The sequence below is a fragment of the Dryas octopetala genome, chromosome 1, assembly GCF_963921425.1.
Source record: "Dryas octopetala chromosome 1, drDryOcto1.1, whole genome shotgun sequence".
NCBI lineage: Eukaryota > Viridiplantae > Streptophyta > Magnoliopsida > Rosales > Rosaceae > Dryas > Dryas octopetala.
This window is the reverse complement of record NC_141366.1, coordinates 18,838,672-18,851,792: the sequence shown is the minus strand read 5'-3', so window position 1 is coordinate 18,851,792 and position 13,121 is coordinate 18,838,672. Positions and strand designations below refer to the sequence as shown.

General features: G+C 38.0%; 3 protein-coding genes across 4 annotated transcripts; 1 reads left to right on the top strand and 2 right to left on the bottom strand.

The window, feature by feature from the left end:
- Positions 1 to 2,661: 2,661 nt before the first annotated feature.
- Positions 2,662 to 5,503, bottom strand: LOC147298845 (Nucleotide-sugar transporter family protein). Its single transcript, XM_086227825.1, has 6 exons — positions 5,274 to 5,503; positions 4,894 to 5,169; positions 4,552 to 4,753; positions 4,314 to 4,457; positions 3,494 to 3,568; positions 2,662 to 3,071 (listed from the first exon to the last, which is right to left on the bottom strand). The coding sequence occupies exons 1-6, from the start codon at positions 5,405 to 5,407 to the stop codon at positions 2,910 to 2,912; spliced, it is 993 nt and encodes a 330-aa protein (XP_086083951.1). The 5' UTR covers positions 5,408 to 5,503; the 3' UTR covers positions 2,662 to 2,909.
- Positions 5,504 to 7,875: 2,372 nt separating this feature from the next.
- LOC147298844 (pentatricopeptide repeat-containing protein At1g18485-like) lies at positions 7,876 to 11,393 on the top strand. 2 transcript variants are annotated; one of them, XM_086240962.1, is made up of 2 exons: positions 7,876 to 10,939; positions 11,186 to 11,393. In XM_086240962.1, the coding sequence occupies exon 1, from the start codon at positions 7,983 to 7,985 to the stop codon at positions 10,464 to 10,466; it is 2,484 nt and encodes an 827-aa protein (XP_086097088.1). In that variant the 5' UTR covers positions 7,876 to 7,982; the 3' UTR covers positions 10,467 to 10,939; positions 11,186 to 11,393. The 2 variants fall into 2 exon arrangements, with proteins under 2 accessions (XP_086097088.1, XP_086097084.1); XM_086240958.1 differs by having other exon boundaries at positions 7,876 to 10,944.
- A 24-nt stretch (positions 11,394 to 11,417) lies between these two features.
- LOC147298843 (kiwellin-like) lies at positions 11,418 to 12,493 on the bottom strand. Its single transcript, XM_086240952.1, has one exon. The coding sequence runs from the start codon at positions 12,478 to 12,480 to the stop codon at positions 11,797 to 11,799; it is 684 nt and encodes a 227-aa protein (XP_086097078.1). The 5' UTR covers positions 12,481 to 12,493; the 3' UTR covers positions 11,418 to 11,796.
- Between the last annotated feature and the right edge of the window lie 628 nt (positions 12,494 to 13,121).

Here is a 13,121-nt window from a genome sequence, read left to right as displayed (position 1 = left end):
AATTTAAACATTTATGCAACTCCATTCACACTAAAAAATGTTACGAATCCATTTCATCTTTTGTCCATCACTTTTATATAATCTATATAATAAAACATAATAATTTTTGAATCCTCAAATTTATCTTTAGATCCGAATGACTGAAATCGTTTCGATAAAAATTAATTTGTCACTTCTCTCTCCTCAATTAATTTCCCATTAATCAATTTTTATTTTGCGTCTCCAAAGTCACGCTCCTCATAACTCTTCCCCTCTCTCCAAACTTTGGTCGTTTTCACTGTCAAGGTTGGTTTTGGTCTTTTATTACTTTTTTTATTTAATTTATGAAAAGCTGGAATTGATTAATAATCCTTTGAACTTACCAATCTCCTTTGACGCTCTTTTGTTACTTTTTTAATTAATCTTGGAACTTACCTCCTTTGTACTGGAATTTACGATGGAATTGGCATCCATTGTTGGTCTGCTGGAAAGGGTTTTGTTGATTTGATCCTTCTGGTGTCAGATTGTATAGAATAACATTTAATCTTTTTAATTTCTTAAGCTTTGTATTTACCTTCTAATATTAATTAGGGTTCATAGCAATTTCTTAAGTCCGATCGACACACGCAGCACACGCAGCGCCAAGCCCAGCGTCATCATGCGCGAGCCAGCTGATGCTGCAAATCCGTGCATTCTGCTCGCAAGTCATCGTCCAATAATCCAGCAGCGCGCATCTTGTTCGTGCTTCGTATAGCCGAACTAGCTAACGCCGTAACGCTGTCGAGCCAAGCTTTCCTGTTCGGCGGCGAGAGCTCGAGGTTCAGCGACAAGCTTTCCGGTTCAGAGTTTATTTGTCTGAACTTCAGGTTGGAGGCCTTCAGATCGTATTATTCTCATGAAAATTGTTTTCATCAATCAGTTGACAAGTGTTCAGAACTCATGGACTTCTATCTCCTAGTGTCTCGGGTTCGGGCGTGTTCCATATAGCCTCTATATTCTTCGAGTACAGCTTTCTTCTTCGGTGAAGTGGTCTCGGTCATCATCTAGCAAGTCTGTATTGCCCATTCTTCTTCCAGTCTTATGCACACGTCTGCCTGGTTCAAAACTTCTCTCATGTCCTTTGGCGGCTTTTTGAACAGGGTCTGGTGCATTTTCGTTCTAGGTAACAATTCTTCCTGAAAGGCCAAAGAAGCGGTTTTTGGGTCGCACTCATCGAGAGCTGACATCTTGGTGATAAACCTGCACAAATAATCCTTCAACTTCTCTTCAAGGTTCTGCTTGGTGTTGAAGAAGACTATTATGTCTTTCTTCCTTCTTTGGTTGCAATAACATTTCTTCCTTCTTCATCCAAACCAGTGATAGTTGGGGTGGGAATCAGGGAAGCATCAACATTTCTCTCACATGTGAATAGATAAATTTCAGAATTGCATAAGGTTGGTAATTTTTTAAAGTGATTCGAACCCAAATGAAGTTAACAGGTTTGGAAGAACCATTACACTCAAGGGTGGGCATTAATACTGAAAATACCGAAATTGTCTCATTCCGTCTTGTTCCCTCCCGATCAGTCCTTGTTCCTTCATCTCGTCTCGATCCAGTCCCGTCCCGTTCTTAAATGAAATGAGAACGGTTCTGATGTTTAAAACCGTCCCAAATTATATTTTATTTATTATATTAAATTTTAAAACTTTCTTTCTCTCTCTCTCCAACCTTTTATTTATTATTTTAAATTTTAAAACTCTCTCTCTCTCTCTTTTTCTCTCTCCAACCCGTAACAACCCCCCTAGGCTCTCACTTTTGTTCCTTCTCTCTTCCTTCTCGCTTACTCTTTCTCTCTCACCAACACCATCCTCCATCTCTCTCTCTCCCTCGCAACCAGCACCAGCCACCCAGCCACCTCAAACTCGAGCCACCGAACCACTTCAAGCCCGTGCGCGACCCTGCCTGGTCACCCACCTCGCCGTCCAACCACTTTCCTAACAATCCAAGGCCACATTTTTTTTTTCTTCTCCCTTCTCTCCCCAACTGCCACCCCCTTCCCCAAGCTCATCTTGAAAAATTGAAAATTTTCGTCTGAGACCGAATCAGTTTGGTTCGAGACGAGACGGTACTAGAGCCCCAAAATGCCCACCCCATCCCGTACCGATCCCGAACCCAAAGTATGAGATGAGAACGGAATGAGGGTTAGTCTTGTCCTCCCCTCCCCTCCCTTTTCCTCCCCCGGGGTCCCGTGCCCACCCATAATTACACTCATTAACTTGAATATTAAATAAGTTGAATTAAAGTAAAAAACGAACAATTCAATTTTTACACGACAAACCTATTTAACTAGAATTGTATAAAGAAGATGAGTAGTATGTTTTTATTATTTGTGTTAGTGGGAATAGTGTCGTATTTAAAATTGAAGAAAAGAAATATCAACCAGTACATCTAGGAATGGAATCCGGATGACAATCTGAAGTCTTATTTTGTTGCAGTGGGATTCGAACCCATAAGCTCAATCTGCTCAAATACAGAGCATTTCCTTGTAACCAGCAACTTTCTAATGAAGAAACATAATGTTACAATTTTATTTAATCTCCAGACTACTTTATTCCACAGAAACAAGCAAAACCATGCAATGATAATCATCATCGATCTAAAAAACAACTCATGCATCTATTGTACTACTACAACAACAAAACATTACAATTACCTTTGTATTAATAGTTGAAACACAGATCAAAGAGGTCTTTGGCCAAATTAGAAACCCATTCAAACGTTTTATGGGAGCTACCAACAATGTGCTATTGAATTCCTTAACGAGAAGGTAAAATTCCTATGCATCTACAATTCCAATATGTCCAACTCCAACTCTGGAAATGTTTAATATGTCCAAATCTAACATATAAGGGGCAAAATAATAACTCCCCTGATGTTACAATGATTAATATTTACAATTCTTTCTTTTTAACTCGGTATGGATATTTCTGGTATATCGAAGTGCTGCTAACCACGAGAGGAAGAGCCACGAGACAATACAATGAAGGTGGTTTCCCTTCAAAAACAAATTGCAGCAAAGCCGTAACAAGAAGTGCAGAAACAGTGACAAACCCCTGCAACCATGTTGGATAAAGCTTCTGTAGTAAGTACTTTGAAAACTGAATTGGCCTTTCAAGAATGAAAGTTGTATAAGAAATTCATGTAGAGATGGAAAATGTATCTATTTTCTCAGCCACTCCAACCAAAATGATCAGTCAGAGACTATGAGTGTATGCCCAAGGATGGATTGATTTACCAATTTGGCACATTTTGTCAGATTCAAAGAATTATCAATGAAGATTTTAGCATGAGCCTTAAGAACTAAAGAGCTCAGATTCAGCTGCCTTTATATGTTCCACAGATACAGCAGATCAAGGGAAATTCTTTTCTTAAAGTTTGAAGTATGTTGATTCATGAAAATATTAAAGAAAGCTAATAGTGAGCTTGAAACCATATGATCACTACTCTTGTTATCATATTATTTTGTTAAACTTGCCTTTCTAACACCGCCGGCATGGCTTGTGACTAGACCAACAAGAATTCCACCAAGGGCATTGGACATGACTGGGATCTGGAACAAGGAAAAAAACATTCGAAGAGGCATATCATAGCCCATGCAAATTGCAACATAATACAGAAAAGCATTACATGTTTTGCCAAATATAATTTATAATCGCATCAATCTAAATACAAAAAATGCATATTGTCTCAATCATTATAGAAATCTATATTGTCGCAAACCCCAGTGCCACCTGAGATTCCATCAATCATATTCACCATTTTGGGAACATAGGGCAAGAGCAAACTAAACTAAGGGAACAACTTAGAGATTGGAAACAAATGAGGGGCCGGGGGTTGGGGAGGGAAGCCAACTTTAAATTTGTTTTTAAAAGGAACTATACAGTTGTGTTGGAAACAAGCATACTGAAGCTAATAAAAGAGGAAAAGAGAATGACGCCCAAGGTTAAGAAAGAAAAAAAGAAAACAGAATTCTGGTCCAATAGAAGCTGTGCCGATGGATATCTAAATGGTGACAGTATACCAGAATGGATAAGCATGAAGAAGGTTTCCTTCAAATGAAAGCCATGTGCTGAAGAGAAACAACCATTTCTTTCATGTGAATCAAAATTTTCTGTCTGCCTAGCAAACCAAATCAATGGTTGTGGTAGTTTTGACTCTTTTGAGCATGCCATATGCGCTACTAAGCAATTAGAGAAACTCCAAAAGAGTAAAACCAATATGCAAAAATGAGATGAAATTGTTAAATATCTATATAGTCATTTCCCAGACCCAAAATAACAAAATATGATCATTACCCAAGTTAGTGGAGTCCAACCATAAAAAAGTCCATGTTTTCTGATAGATTCTCCATCGGGAGACTTAGAGGTACTGGCCAACAAGCACAAACATCCAACAATAGACATCTCTACAGTCATCAAGTATGATGAGTGTTTCTTAACCTGTAATATAAAAAGAGACGATAACGATGATAGAAAATGGACAAGACTATAGAATAGTTGCTTCAAGCCAGAGAAACTGAAATGTTTTGCTAACCTGAGAAGCCCACTGACACAAACAGGATGCCAAACCGGAGAGTACCGATGCAACCAAGACGGGAACAATCCCATTAAACAATACATGGTCAGAATTGCTACTACCACCAGACCCTCTGCTGGAGCCTTCCCCAAAACTCAAAAGAACAGCTGCAAAAATCAACAAGAAGAGAGCCCCAACTTGTTGAATCGATTGCTTCTGCCTAAAAACAGATTACAAATTGCACCCAAATATCAGCCTAATGGGTAATAATAAGTTCATAACTAGTTAATACATTAGGTGCATTCAGATTTCATAGTTGCAGTGCACAATGTGCATTGTAATAGCCTCATACATACATACCTCAATATCAAATATGTAAAGAGAGCAGTGAAAATGATTTTGGTCTGGTTGAGCATTGAGAAGGTGAGTGAATCAAGATTCTTGTATGAAATCTGAAGCAAACTATTTTGGAGTGCGTAAATGGCAGCGGGGAGCCCTGAGGCGGTCAACGCACCTAGCAAAGTCCACTCTTTGTAGACCTTCTTCAAGCTACCGTCTCTTGCCATGAAAAATAGGGCACAGAGAACCTTGGCTATCTCGCATGTCAGAACAGACGAGGTTACGATGACTTCTCTACTGTAAGTATCAATCATATACAAAATGCACAAGAATTTCAGACAATATGGTCGATAATTGACGATTTTGTGAAGTAAATTTTAGGGATCGCGGTGTTGAAGTACCTGATGAAGCGCTTGGAGATCAGAGGCTGAGCTCCGTATTGCAGAGTGAGTAGAACGGAGTAAAGCAAAACCCTTTTGTTCATTTTCTCCGAGCTCGGCGCGGGAGGAACTTTTGGGTTGGTGGTGGCCGCCATTTTTGGCGACCTTGAGAGACTGTTGGGGTATTTGTGTAATTATCGTCGCTGTTCGATTCTTTTCTTTCAGTCTTTCTCGCTCTGTTGTTTGTGGAAGTAGGGGGGGAACGGTCCCATTGGTTCCGCAATCCTAATTAATCTAAATTAAAACCAATGTACGTAAATTAAGCATATGGGAATAAAACCAATTAAATTAATTTAGTCGAGTGGTACAAAATTAAAACCAATTGAATTATATACTAAACATAATCATACCAATTCATTAACCGTCAGTTTGAGAAGTTTGGTAAAGAGGATAAAGAAAACATAAATAAATGGTAAAATACTATGAAGAAATTAAAGAAGAATGAGAAAAGTTACGAAGAGGGAAAGGAGATTGAGGCATTGATCAGAGGGAGGTTGAGATTGAGAATGGATAAAGGATAGGAATGGAGAGGATTCGGGTCCAAGGGAATGCATATGTACTGGGTACAATAATATTGAAAAATTTTTATTTAACATACTTTAGTCAAGACGGTTTACAAATAATTTAAATCGTTGATCGAGCTGTAAATAATAGTCTAGATTATTTTATGAACCGATAACTTTTTCTATGAGTAAAATTCAATTCAAACAACTCCAAATGGTTTGATTAGTCATCACTTAAACAAAATTCTTTCTATCTCTATCCTTGGGCAAGCTCATTTATCATTGTCTAATTTGGTTTAGTTATCAGTGTGGCAGTATGCAAATACATGCTTATGAGATAAAACACAACCATATATATAGGCATGTGCAAGAGCATAAGAAGATAAAAGTGTATACTTGTAGTGGCTTGTAGCTTTTTTGATAACTAATCATAGTGCAGTAAATCTATTCTTTTGAAAATCCAATCCAAAAAGTCACAGCATGCCAAAAGCCACCAAGCATAATACAAAAAAAGCAATTTAAAATTCATTAAATGCAACTAATTGAAATAATTAGTAATAGAGCAGCAGGTAAGAATTGGGACTGCATACAGTTCCAATTCTTATGTCTACAAAGCAACCCCTCTGTTCTTAGTACTTGGTAGCAATAACCTGTATAAGTATGAAGTTAATGCTAAATGACTGCTAAGGTTTTGTAAGCTGCCAATCTCTGTATTGAAGTATTAACTCTATGATTTTCACAGCCTCTGTTTAACTATGAGATTGTTAATGTGTTTCGGCAGCTATTGTTGTGTTTTACTTATGTCTCTATTAATTTCATTCCTCGTAAATATAATTTTGTTGCTCACTTCTTAGCTCGATTTAGCTTGAGTAGTGATCAAGCTTATGTTTGGATGGAGGAATGGCCATCTTGGTTTTCTTCCTACTTCCGGGATGATGTTTCTTGGGAAATTTCATTAAATAACTCATTTTAATACAATTTTATCTTTTTTAACCATTTCCTCCCAGTTTAATTTTTTATGACTTTTTGGCCTATTTTAGGACAAAAATATCCTTATAATTGCCACATGGTCGACATGTCGACACTATATTGACCAAAAAATTGATTTTAACAAAAATATTTAAAAAAAAAGAGTAGAATATGATGAACAGGCTGCAGCACCATCTAAAGTGGTTGTAGCACCATTTGTCGACCATGTGTCGACTATTTGTCGTCAACGATCAATTTTCAAATTTGAAACAACAAACTCAAGTCGAAATTTCAGATCTAGAATATCAAACAAAGATCGAAATTTCATATATGGAACAACAAACTCAAATCGAAATTTTATATCTGGAACAACAAAACCATGTCAAAGTTTTATGGAACAACATATCCAGATAAAAGTTTGTTAAACTCATATCTAAAAATAAGTTTCTAAGTCTCAATCCAAGCTTTTTTTTTTTTTTTGTTGCTTAATAATGAATAGAATGTTCTTGATAATCTTTTTCCCTGATTACATCCAAAACCCGTACTCTTTTGACCAAGGCTTCACTTCCCTTTTTTCTGAAATCCGTTATTTATTCTCGAGAGTAGTACAAGCATGCTGGAGTTCATAGTCCACCATTGATAGAAAGGATGTGATGTGGGTGAGAGAGAGAGAGAGAGAGAGAGAGAGAGAGATGGGCATTTTTGTCCAAAAATTGGACAAAGAGTTATTAAAGATAAAGCTGAGATCGGAGGATTAAAAAAAATAGAATTGTATTAAAACGGTTTATCTAATGAAATTTCCCATTTTTCTTCTTGGTTGAAATCTACGAATAAAGTAGGCTCTTTGCCTTTGATTAAAAAAACAAAGAATTAATAATAAATTTTGATTGACACATTATTTATCCCCATTGCTTTTCTCAGCTGTACTTTAGAAATTAGCTAAAATCACAAAAAATTGTAAGTTTTATTCATGCAAAAGAAAAACTATGGAGTAGTTTTACAACTTTTACTTTATAATTATGGAGTAATGTAGCACAAGGCCCATAACTGCTACACTACTCCATAGATTTCTAATTTCTTTTTTTTGTTTTGGCCATTTCTAATTTCTTTTTTTAAAGCTAGAAGTCTGACAAAAATTTTGGCTCTAAATTTCCCTTATGAAATTATTATTGTTCTTCTTCTTCGTCTATTGTAACACATGAAGGCCTTGCTTCTTTCTAAGGTAAGCCACCATCACCATTACCATGCACTCAGACACTTTCATTTGGTTTCAATACTCTGCTGCAAAAACGAAACTCTGTCTCTCTCTACCACCACCACAATCCCATGGACACATGCCTCACCAACTCACCCTCATTCCAATCTCCTCACACTCAGCTCCAACGCCCAAACCCTTCACCACACCAAGCAAATCCACGCCTCTGCTCTCTTCAATGGCCTCCTTCCCCAAAGTGTCTCTCTTTGCGCATCCCTTATGCTCAGGTACGCCACATTCAAATCCCCAGAGACCTCTCACCGTCTCTTCGAACAAACCTTTCGACATTGTCGCACTGCTTTCTTGTGGAACACCCTCATACGGGTTTGTTCCATTGCTCAAGTTCAATCTGGTTGTTTTCAGACTTACAATCAAATGGTTCGAAGTGGTGTCCAACTCGATGATCATACTTTTCCTTTTGTTCTCAAGGCATGTTCGGACCTTTTGGATGTTAAAAAAGGGATGGAGATTCATGGGGTTGTGTTTAAACTGGGCTTTGATTTGAATGTTTTTGTTGGAAATACCCTTTTGTTGTTTTATGGTAATTGTGGGGATCTAAGAGATGCAAAGAGGGTGTTCGATGAAATGCGTGAAAGGGATGTTGTCTCGTGGAATACGGTTATCGGGGTGTTTTCCGTCAATGGGTTTTACCTAGAGGCACTTGATAATTATAGAGAGATGAATTTGGGAACTGGGTTTAAGCCAAATGTTGTTAGTGTCATTACTGTGTTACCAGTTTGTGCGGAGCTTAGAGATGAGCTGATGGCAATTCAGATTCACTGCTATGTTGTGAAGGCTGGTTTGGATCTTCAGGTGACTACAGGAAATGCATTGGTTGATGTTTTCGGGAAATGTGGGAATGTGAAGGCTTCAAAACAAGTTTTTGATGAGATGATTCAGAGGAATGAGGTTTCTTGGAATGCAGCTATCACTAGTCTATCTTACATGGGGCATAACATCGAAGCCTTTGATACATTTAGGTTGATGATTGATGTAGGGGTTAAACCAAACTCTGTCACCATTTCTAGCATGCTACCGGTGTTGGTTGAACTAAAATTCTTTGGAGTGGGCAAAGAACTCCATGGTTACAGTATGAGAATGGGTATTGAATCAGATATCTTCATTGCCAACTCGTTAATTGATATGTATGCAAAATCAGGCTGTTCAAATGAGGCGTCCAATGTGTTCCAAGAGATGGATGAAAGGAATATTGTTTCTTGGAATGCCATGGTTGCTAATTTTGCTCAAAGCAGGCTTGAGTTGGAAGCCATTGGACTTGTGACACAAATGCAAGCTTATGGTGAAATTCCCAACTCCTTCACCTTCACAAATCTTCTTCCAGCTTGTGCACGGTTGGGTTCCATTCGTCTTGGAAAAGAAATCCATGCAAGGACTATGCGCATGGGATCTGCCTCTGATTTGTTTGTTTCCAATGCTCTGACAGACATGTACGCAAAATGTGGATGGCTAGATCTTGCTCGAAATGTCTTTAACACCACCCTTAGAGATGAGGTGTCTTATAATATACTAATAGTAGGGTATTCTCAGACTACTGATTGCTCAGAATCTCTGAGTTTGTTTTCTGAAATGAAGCTTATGGGCATGATGCATGACATTGTTTCCTTTGTGGGAGTTATATCAGCTTGCGCAAATCTAACTGCAATCAATAAAGGCAAAGAGATTCATGGATCATTAGTAAGAAAGCTTTTTCACACTCATCTCTTTATTGCGAACTCACTTTTGGATTTTTATACCAAATGTGGACGAATTGATCTTGCTACTAAGGTCTTTGACCGCATTCCAAACAAGGATGTAGCCTCTTGGAATACTATGATTTTGGGATACGGAATGCTAGGTGAGTTTAACACTGCAATCAGTCTTTTTGAAGCAATGAGGGAAGATGGTGTAGAATACGATTCAGTTTCATATATTGCAGTTTTGTCCTCTTGTAGTCATGGAGGGCTAGTTGAGAAGGGGAAAAAATACTTTGAGGGGATGCAAGCTCAAGATATTGAGCCGACACAAAAGCACTATGCTTGCATGGTTGATCTCCTTGGCCGAGCTGGCCTTATGGAAGAAGCAGTAGAACTTATTAAAGGCCTGTCAATTGTACCAGATGCTAATATTTGGGGTGCTTTGCTTGGGGCATGTCGAATCCATGGGAATGTAGAGTTGGCGAGTTGGGCAGCAGAGTATCTGTTTAAGTTGAAACCTGAGCATTCTGGGTACTATGTACTTCTTTCAAACATGTATGCAGAAGCAGGGAAATGGGAAGAGGTAACAAGGGTGAGGGAACTGATGAAATCAAATAGTGCGAAGAAGAATCGTAGTTGCAGTTGGGTTCAGATTCAAGACCAGGTGCATGCTTTCGGAGTTGGGGAGAGACTGGAGAACTTATATTCAGATAGTTGGCTCACAGAATCTTAATATCTTTTGACATTCAAATTAAAGTTTGAGTGATGATTCAAACGGCTAATGGCTCTTGACGGATTCAAACAGCTAGGCTACAGGTTTCATCAGCACCACCTCGAAAAATGAACATCCAAAATTTGCAGAATCTCAAGCTTCAGAGATTGAGATGCTCCACGCAATTGTATCAAACCGATTGAACAATGATTTCCAGCCTCGAAGAACGGCTGCATACCACAATTAAGCTGCAAAAAAAAATTTAGAAATAAGTCAAAGCTTGGCGTGGTTGATCAAATCAATGCTTTGCCTATAGAGAAAGATGAGAAGAATGTTCCTCGCTGCATTGGTAGGAGAGCAGCCCTTAGAATGAACCCTAAAATGGGTTTTTGTGCCTCAGGGGATGGGACAAAGAGGCTTGGAGCACAGTTTGGCATGCCAATCTTCTCACAATGACGAGCCTTTGGGGTTATTACCTTACCCTGGGTTTGCAGGTCAGGTAATGCATTATTTTAGTATTTTTTTTTCTTTGTTGAATTGTCATATATATATATATATATGTATATATTTAATTTTAGTATTCCAACAAGATTTTAGCTTTACTCCATCTATATTTTCTGGTTTGGTTAAATAATGCTATTTACGTTAAAATTAGATTAGTGTTCAGTGATTTCATTATGTTTTATCTTTGGGGTTTTATCTGTAATACACTCATAACACAAGCACCATTTATAATGCAGGTTGCAATCTTTGTTAGACGAGGCACGGGTCTAAATAAGACCAGAAATGTGGTGAGCTTATAAAACTGAGGCTTGATTTTTAGTACGATTCAAGTTAAAGCCTCAAATCTATTATTTTTTTGTTAAGTGAAAAATTATACCTGACGTCCAGAATAAAATATTCTATGAGATTCTGGATTTCTTTCACCATCCTGCATTAATTTTGACATATTTAAAGCACCAATCCACCAACCTGAAACCAGAGTAACATATGACAACTGCATTAGATAGATTCCTTATCTCTTTCGTTTCTTATGTCGCAATGTTGATCATTGAAATAACACATGCAGATTCTTAAACTACAATGCAAACTGGGCTTGATTCCACGGTAAAACTTTCCTACCACCCCAGTTGATGTCCAAGGGTAAATGTAATCCATATCCAAACAGTACTTCTTGCCATCCTATATCCTTAATTAATTATGATTAAAGTTAAACACGCGATACTTATTACATTAATTCTAGTATCAAAGTGTATCACAGTGACATCTCTGATAAAATGAAATCCGACTTCATTTCTTAAAATGTGTTGTACCTTTATTGATAAGCAAAATTACGTTATAGCTAGCTAAGCTAGGCCATGGACCAAGTAACGTCCACAACACCCAAATCCTTGTTCAGTCCCAAACTCTCCCACACAGCCGCAGAGCCGTCCACAATATTGTTCCTACACGGCGGCTGACCCGCATGCTCTTTGTCACAGCCAGCCCGCGAATCACATTCATCCACCACTTTGGCCGTCACGCTCTTCCCATCACCGCCATTAATCCTTATCATCTTCCCACACCTCGACTTGTTATCAAACCACCCGGTGGACAGCGCCACCACTTGCTCACTGTTCTCGTGGTACTTGTCGTCGCAATACGACGGCCCCCCTCCATCGCCGCCTTCGCTGAAGTCGTTCAGCGTCAGTTTGGCCTTCGTGGCTGACGTTACCGGTGGTGAACACGTGTATTTAGGGTATGACTTGCCCTTACAAAGCAGAGTGCCTGAGGAATGACAGTTATCAGCGGGAGCTGGTGGAGACGACCGTCCTCCTCCGCCGCATATGTGGGTCCCGACATCAGGGTCGTCGTTGCACTTGCGGTTGATGCAGATGAGCTGGCCGGAGCAGTCGTTGAGAGTTTTGCATGGGCCGTTGCAGGAGGAGATGGCGGTGGAAAGGAGAGGGAGGGAGACCATCATCATCATCATCATCATCATCATCATCTTCACCAAGATGAGAGAAACAAAACCCAACCACAATGAACTTGCCATTTCAGAAAGAGTTTTCGAATACAAGTGCTATGTGAGAATGGAGATTGCATGCACTTATATTTATATTTTATATTCATCAGCTATAATAATTGAACACTGGCTTTTACTTCATCGACGTCACTCAATTCTATTAATAATAATAAAACAAATTCTAGAATTCTGTGATGATGATTTATTTTTTTTCAACTCAGAATCTTATGGTCAACTCAGAACTTCGTTTATTTTTCTTTATTTATTGGGGTTTTTTATGACCTTTTTTATCTTATTTTTGACATAATTCAAAATTTTAGGGTATAATTAAAATAATTATTCGAAGTTATATTTTTAATTTTTAATTCTCAAATTTTAAGCGTCTTAAAATTTAAGTTTTATTTTGAGCAAATTACAATTTAGTACCTCAACTTGATATGTTGTTTTAATTTAGTACCCCAACTTTGAAAACTTGCAAAAAAGTACCTCAACTTTCATTTTGTATCAATTTAGTACTCCAACTTTGAAAACTTGCAAAAAAGTACCTCAACTTTCATTTTGTGTCAAAATAGTACCTCCGTTAGTTTTTCTGTCAAAATAACAGGGGTATTTTCGTCTTTTCCTTAAATTTAAAAAATAATAATTTTTTTTGAATAAAAAAAATTTAAAAA